Raw genomic sequence first — 8,533 nt, 5'->3', positions numbered from 1 at the left:
AACCCTGCCCTTCTGCCCAAACCCTAAATATCTAGGGGTAGTCCTGGACAGGTCGCTCACTTACCGTCAACATTTGGAGTCACTACGCAAAAAGATCTCAACACGCACAGCTTTGCTAAGGCGTCTGGCCGGCTCTGGCTGGGGAGCCGGAGTTGATACCCTGCGCATTGCCACCATCGCGCTAGTTCACGCTCCAGCAGAATACTGTGCACCTGTCTGGAGCCGCAGTGTCCACTGCCATCAAATCGACACTGCCATAAACGACGCCCTGCGTATCGTGACAGGATGCCTGCGACCTACACCATCGGAAAATCTCCCTGTCCTTGCAGGCATCCAACCAGCTGAGCTTCGTCGTGAAGAAGCCATCCTGTCTCTCTCTCGTCGAGCTACGAACCCCAACCACTTACTCTACTCAAGTCTCTACGAGTCTGTGAACGAGAAACCTCGGCGACTGAAATCGAGACACCCATTTGTACGTGCCGCACAACTCCTGATGAAAAGTGCTGAAGACCAATCCATCAGTGCGGCTACCTGGGCGGACCACCAATGGAGCTCGGAGTGGAAGAAGAACTCCTCAAGACTTCAGTGTTTCATCTCCGACACCAGCCACCATCCAACCGGAATGCATTTGCCCAGGAAGGCCTGGGTGCGGCTCAACCGCCTTCGTACTGGCGTCGGACTATTTCGCTTCAACATGCACAAATGGGGGATGGCTCCATCCGCGATCTGTGAGTGTGGCATGGAGGAACAAACCGCAGACCACACCATCTGTAACTGCGCCATCTACCATGCGCCAAATGGTGTGCGTGGACTGCGTGAACTGGATGACGAATCAATTCAATGGCTGCTCGACACCTGCCCAAACATTTAAACCGCGTCGCCGCCACTGCCCAAGGGTGGTAAAAGGCAGAGCCCCTCGACCCTTGAAGTGGCGAAGAACAAGGTTCAAACGAAGAAGAAGAAGAAGAAGAACTACAGACCAAACACCACGTGGAAACTCTGTGTGTGAACTACAGACCAAACACCACGTGGAAACTGGAAACTAATTTAAATCGCTTCTCATGAAGGACCAACCGAAGATCTATTTTTAAACCAGGTTTTTTCTAAAATAGCCTTTCAGTCGAATGACCATTACTGCCAGACATCGCCAATTGATGACTCACAACCGTTTGAGTGAGTGAGCGCCGTCACGCACGTTCAACAAGATGAGAGTCACGTGACAGAGTCAAGGACAACCATGGTGGCTGAATCGCTGCGAGTCTTCTGGTGTATGAGGGTTAAACCACAAAGTTTTCCCTGTTTATGAGGTCATAGGTGAGAGTTGTTGCGCAGTAATTGAACGAACATCATTTAACTGACAAAATGTTCACGTGATGAACTTTTAGCTTTTTCTATTGTGACGCAATGGAGGGCACGGACACTCGAGATTCTCGTTCTCTTTTTATCTTCAGCCAATCCAGTGTGACGTCAAGTACAGCGGCTTAGAAGTGACGTAAAGGATATACGTACTGTACATGGAATCAAAATTGCCAAAGTTACCCCAAGTGAAAACAAACAAAATAAAGAACATGAACAGTCTGCTTTACCTTAAAACTGGTCTACATAAGGCTGGAGATACGTCATAAGGTTGGAACCTTGGAGGTACGTCGTCATTCTAGGGTGAAACAAAGTGTGAAAGTTAATTTGATGAAGTGGTAGCATATACTTCCTTCGCTCATTGAGAATGACGTTTAGCTATAAAACTCATTTAACCTCAGTGTGGGTTTTGCGGCCTCTCTAACCGCCAATCGAAGCCGGGAACTTACAAGCATTGTTCATTACAATCTAGTTTATGGCTAAGTTATTGGCTACACAAAAAAATCAATCAATCAAAAAGTCAACTTTCCGCCAATGAAAAGCATTTCTGCAACTAGTCCTTAAACTTGTGATATCCAGCTTGTGATGAGAAGTGTCGATGTCTTATTTTCAAGCAAGTTTCAGAGGCCAGCCTTGAAGAGATTACCACGAAGAAGAGCCACGATTAACTTATTTGCTTCAAGGTTTAAATAACGTTTGTTTCACATCTAGATTTGTTGATTAAACGTAATGTACATTTTGTCTACGATCTGTGATGAAACTATCAATACTTTATGACGTAATAACAAAAAGCAAAACCAACTGTTTGATTAAGTTTGTTACAAATTAGCAAATTTGCATAAAAAAAACTTGACAATGGAAGAAACCTCGAAGCGATCAACAAACGCTAAATTTCTTCCTGACCCAATAATCGTCGACGACTCCGAAAACAACATCAGTCAAAGATCGGACTCTATTCGTCAATTTCAGGAAACATGGAAGCGAGAAGAGAAAGAAGCATCCGCGCAGCAGACTCCCGGAAAAGAAAAGGAGAAGAACAAAGCTACGGAAGTATTGAGCGAACACTCGGAGCGCTTCCGCATGCGTCTCATTCGTCACTTTCGCCTCTTGGAAAACCTGAACGAAGTTGAGTTGATCCTGGAAACTCCAAAGTATCACGCAAGCGACATTGCGAACAAAGAGACTCGGAAGTTGCTAATGGTGGAGAGCCCGTACGCTTTGGTGAAGTTCAGTGCTATCCCTAAGAGAACAGGAGTGATCAGTAAACAAGAACGGAGGTGGAAACGGATCCAATGCAGAGAGACAACTTATCCTCCACTGGACTTATGGGCTAACTGGGTAGTTGAAAGTAACATGTTCCAGAACTCCATGCTTTTGTTGATAGTCATAAACGCGATAATGCTCGTCGTTGAAGCCGAGCTTGGTGAGACAGTAACAGACCCAGTGCTTCAGAATGTTGTTCGGGTGATCAGAACTCTGGATTACTGCTGTTTGTGGGTCTTTGTTTTGGAAATCTTCTTGAAATGGATCGACGACTTTAAGATCTTCTGGAAAAATGGTTGGAATGAGCTGGACTTCTACATCACTGTGGTGTCTATTCTTCCAGAGATAATCGTTTGGTTTACCAACGAAAACCAGTTAAGTACCGGAAGTACATTAGTTGCTAGCCTCAGCTTTCTCAGAGTGCTCAGAATAACGAGACTTCTGAAGATGGTGTCGCGATTCGAGCAAGCGCGCATCATTCTGATGTCTGTGTCGAAAGCGTTCAGCGCGATGTCTTTCATCTTGTTGCTGCTTGCATTGTTCATGTGGATCTTCGCGCTGATGGGACAGGTGATCTTTGTCCGATACACCCAGTTCGATGGACGATCTGCTGGGATCTTTCTTCTTTACCAAAACGCGTTTTCTGGAACCTTGTGGTCGTTTGCAACACTGTTCCAGCTGATGACACTGGACCACTGGCTGGAGACACTGTCGGACATCATGAAAGTGATGACGGACGGATACGAGTCCACAGTAACCATCATCTTCATCCTGTCCTGGATCTGGGTTGGATCGTTCGTGTTCAAGAACATCTTTGCAGGAATCATGGTGAACAACTTCCAGACCATCAGAAATGATCTTCATTGGGAGAAAAAAGAGAAGGAAGCGAAAAATGAAGTAGACAAATTTAAAAAGGAATTCACGGATGAAATATTGAAAGCTGAACAGACGAGCGGGGAGCTCCCCGAGAACCAAGTCTCAAGGCAGAACCTAGTCAGTGATAGTTCTGTAGAAATTTCACAGGAAGAAAGAATGAAAGGGGCTTCCATAACTTCCGCCACGGCAACAAGCTCCGTTGCTAGGACCTCAGCTATTAAAACCCAATCAACACTGTCTGTATTTTCCCGTCTATCGGCGACTTCCGACACCAAAGAACAACTTGTCAATGTGACGCTTAAGAAAGTACAATGGGATAACATTGTCCAACGCCATATGGATCTACATCATCAGCTGCCAGGAGAAGTCGTGTGGTCGCGCGACGTCCTATTCAACTACTACCAGGCTATGGAGATGATGCAGGAAAATATGCAGGAAAGGAAATCAATTCTTCATTTGCTAAATCTTGCGCTCTTGCAAATACACGACCGATGACGTAACAATACAACAGGTCTATTGTCGCTTTTCCATCTAAGGCCATTCTGAAACGATTTTAAAAAATCAAACAAAATGTTCTCTAAATTGCTTTTTAAATATCCCCTAATATGACTGAGTGAATAATAATAATTAAACCAAAAATGAAAGTTATCTTTTTCTAAACCACGTTTATATGCAGAGTCTCGCCCACAATAAAAACAGTTTCGTTTCAAGCTTCAAAAGTATAGCCAGCCACAGAAAAGCTTATCCATCTGTTGGTTCATCGATGAAAATATTTCCTCTACAGTCTACACACTCATCCAATTGCAGGGTTGCATGCTGCTTTGTATGGTTTCACTTCACAACTACAAAATACAATTTCTAAGAGACTCCCCAATGAAGTCTCTTCAACCAAAGCAGAACCTAGACAGAAAATCAGACGTTGAATCAATGTAAAAAAGGGTTGATTTACTGTCTGGGAATGTGACTTCACATCTTGGGAATATTTTCATCAACAACAGCCAACCAAAACAAGAAGATCTCTCCGCAGTGCCACAATAGGGGTAGGCTGGTACCCCATGGCAGCAAAGCAAGATATTCTACAACTCTCATTTCATTCAACAAACAAGTGTTTCAAGAAATTAGAAGAATATAATTAATAAATACAAACGTGCGAATAATTTCAAGAAACATGAAAAGTATTACACCTGACAGCTTTGTGAAGATTTTGTTGAGAAAATTTAACACAAACTGAAAGCATTTCTTTCTAAATGCAACTCAGCCATTGCTTCCAACCGAAGCATCAAGTTGTATTGGATTAAACTTCCAAAAGCATGTTGTGCTTACCAACCTTTGCGAACAAACTAAGTCATAATAGGCGTCCAGCATAGTCATGATTTCATTATGACATCATGACAAGCATCCCAACCATCAAATAGTTCAACCATTCATTTTTACATCAAACAAGATAGGAACTAAAGATTTGATGAAAAATTGTTGAATGCCTGTACATTGCACAAATTGGCTAGGTCAAAATGTCAAATAGGTCAAAAGGTTATCACCTGAATTGTAAAACCTTCTTATTTTCATACTTTGTGGGATTTATAGACAACTTCAATCTAAAAAATAAAGTGACTTGCTTTCTTCTGGTGACTATAGGCTACTAGGTTACCTCCTGATGTTAAGGATGATTCCTAGCTTTTATTACCGACGTTTCGTCAGTCAGCACGACTGACTTTAAGTCACTCGAGAAGAATGCAAGTTACTTTATTTATCAAATACCTGGTGGACAGTTTCACTCTGTTTTCAATTTGAAAGTTACGTGATGGAATGGAGAAAACTTCAAACAACTACAGCTGCTATAGTTTTATTATTAAACAACAAAAGCAATTCAACAGTAACAATAGAAACTGAAATGAAGCAACTCACATCATTACTTCGTTCCACTTTGCAACGCGTCATCCATGGACATTGAATAGAAACTTCAATCGAAACTGCTTATTAGTTCCCACATTTGAAATAAGAGTTCGATACGAAACCAATGGCTTCAAATTAATCCACTGTCTATTTTTGTTCTTTCTATTCACTTTGACAAAATTTTCAAATCTGTTTGCTGCAAAACAATTCAGCAATGCCAACCAACTTAAGAAAGTCTGAGGCTGGAAAGACAGATGAGAAGCTGTATAAACGCGCATCGCATTAAAATGGCGTTCATGGACACGAAAATGGCGTTTGCTGCAATCAAGACAGCGTGAGCATTGCCACCAGACCAATACTTGTATTTTTAAATCACAGAATTAATAATATAAATTGTTCAGGATTTGCGGTTTATAATTGAGATGAAAAATAAAAATTAATTCTCAAGAAGACAATAAATATTAAAATAAAACGGAAACTCTGATTCCATGACGTCATTTCTCTTTTGCAAAAAAAGCCGCCGATTTGCATACAAGCCTTCACAGACCTTGCGCTTTGGCGACGGGCAAGGAAATGACAATAAAGTATCGAAGCGCTTTGAATCAAGAGATCAGTGTCGGCATCATGTGGACTCTGAAGAATCTTGTTCAAGTTTGAGAGACTGACCCGAACATGTCGCTGTCGTTGACTCCGCTCAGGTGCTGGACTTTTTACCCAGTCAGCAAGATCCGTCATTTTTACATGGATTCAATTTCTGCAGACGTTGAATTAACACAAAAATGACTGATTTTAGTGTCTGGGTAGGCACGTCACAAATTCAAAACGTTTGTTGATATTTTGTTTCTGAGACAACCCCTGACTTTGATGGCAGCTTGCTAATCAAGAGGATATTAATTTTAACAATTTGCTAATGTTTTGCTTCGTTGCTTTGCTGCCATGAACCAGGAACGGGTCCAACAGTCTTGAGGGGGAAGGAACACAAATTTCAACAAAACACAATAATGAGTACAGGTTTACATTATTTCGACCTTGCAAATACGCTGGAAATAAAGTTACTTTTCTGTGTTTTAAAGAGGGGTGATCTCCACCCTCCTGAAGCCGCGACTGCCATCAGCAAGTTCAACGTTACAATCCGTCAGTCGAATTGAAAAAAAAGCATAACAAGTGTGCAGTTAGAAAACCTGCGGTTTGTAAACGAGAGCTCGCAAAGTGACATCCAACTCTTGTTTCATTTCGTAACTTTCCTTGTTGTGTGAAACACTTGGCACCAAAAGACAACAAAGTAACATGAGACCCGGAACATCACTCAGAAGTTGTGCAGCTGGTGAGCTGTCTGCTGCTACATAACATAAATATGAAGAAAGGATTTCCCACTCTCTGCAAAGCTGTTGCAGCCTAACTTGCGACCTCACAATGCCGCAGCGGGATATAGCTGCTTTAAACGGATTTACAATTAAACTTGGCAAAATTACAAAATGTGACACATTCGGTGTACGTTTGTGGCTGCAAGCAACTGGTTCTATTTAAAAGTTGCTTTGACAACTCGAAACGTCAACGAAATGAAAATGACATCACTTCACTGGCTCGACCTCAACTTTGACGTCACAATCGGAGATGAAAGAACTCCGATCGTCAAGTGAACGATCGGGCCAAACAAAATCTTCAACATCTCACAAATTTGTCGCATTTTCCTTTTCTGGTCTCTGAGCAACCTGCTACCTCTACCACTGTCCTCAGCCTAAAGTTGTCCGTTCATTCAGGCCGTGCGCTATCATTGTCTTTTCGCGCAGCCCACTCAGCCCGCTTCTCTCCTTGTTTCTTTGATGTCTGAGCAGCTCATGAGAGCAGATTTTGTTTCTTTCATTCAAGCAACTCAAAGGGCGGGTTTCGCCCAATGATGCAGGGTTCTTGCGGCGGTTGCTTCGAACCATGCTCGACATACCGTCACGTAATCGAATACGTCACAATTAATCAGGTTATTGTGGAATTCGTTAATTGTAATATAGAAATTGTTAAAGCATAATTACTGTCTCACTGATCTCAATTGACTCCTGGTGTTTTTAATTTTCTTTGAGTTTTATAATTAAATATGAAGTTATCAAAGTCTAGTTTCATCGTTGAAACGCTCGTGGAATTTTAATGACAACATCCGCGGTTGTGGAATTAGAGGTTTGCTCTTGATGTGGCGTAACTAGGCTGTGTGCTGGTTCCGGGTAGAAGGAGCGGCATCTTACATGATCCTAGCCAGACGGTAAATCAGTCATGTTTAACATTCATTCAACGTCTGGAAACGTTTATTTGCTACCTGGGTAGTGATCACGTGGTTGATCTCAATACAGACTTTTTCACCTAAAATATACAAAAACGAAGCATCAATTTTTCCACGGGGGTTCACTGAAAGAGAGTTACTCTCTGCCTCCTAAAAAAAACTTGTTAGTTGTGCCGCTTGGATGTCAGGTCTGAGGAAAGCGGTAAGTTACAGCGACCCACAAATATGTTTAGGGCTGTTCAACAACAAAACTATTTCAAAACTACGTTAAATTCTTAGAACGCTTGAACGCGTTAAATCACTGCACATGGCTTTGTGAAATATACATCCAAAAGTTATTAATTGTTTTAGACTTACAGGAGTCTAGAATAAAAGTTTCAAAAAGTTTTATTAGGTGTTTTAGAATAGTCTATCAACCTCTGCTCGGGTTTCTTTATCTTTTTTATTTTTACTTAAAAAAATCGACAAAAAGCTTTTCCTTTCTGAACCAAACATCGCTGATGGTGGTGTTTTATGATTTGAACAGTTTTTGACAAAGATGAGCCAAGGAACTGTGCTAAATGCCCCCGGAGAATTGCATGACTTCACATTGATGAATGATAACAATGAATAACGATGTTATCTCAAGTTAAGGTTTTATTAATTGTCGTTCTACAATTGCTAAGGCTTTTAGCAACAAGGCTCATTTTTAATTTTATATTAGGTTTGCGATGTTATCACATTATTACCCGACTTATTCCCACTGCGTTATGCCAGAAAGAACACAATCGGTACCGTTTTTAAAGTCTTTGGTTTGACCCGACCTGGAATCGATCTCAGATCCACCAACACCGGAGCCAACGACGAAACTATTCGGCCACTGACCTGGTTGTTATC

At 41.8% G+C, this 8,533-nt stretch overlaps 1 protein-coding gene across 1 annotated transcript; it reads left to right on the top strand.

Moving 5' to 3' along the window:
- Window positions 1–2,203: 2,203 nt before the first annotated feature.
- On the top strand, window positions 2,204–3,990 carry LOC145774384 (cation channel sperm-associated protein 2-like). The gene has a single exon (XM_082585620.1). It carries the CDS (start codon window positions 2,212–2,214, stop codon window positions 3,988–3,990), a length of 1,779 nt encoding a protein of 592 aa, XP_082441746.1. The 5' UTR covers window positions 2,204–2,211.
- Window positions 3,991–8,533: the final 4,543 nt, after the last annotated feature.

The sequence above is a fragment of the Aplidium turbinatum genome, chromosome 7 (genome assembly GCF_918807975.1).
Source record: "Aplidium turbinatum chromosome 7, kaAplTurb1.1, whole genome shotgun sequence".
Taxonomy (NCBI): domain Eukaryota; kingdom Metazoa; phylum Chordata; class Ascidiacea; order Aplousobranchia; family Polyclinidae; genus Aplidium; species Aplidium turbinatum.
This window is presented reverse-complemented; position numbering and strand designations above follow the sequence as displayed.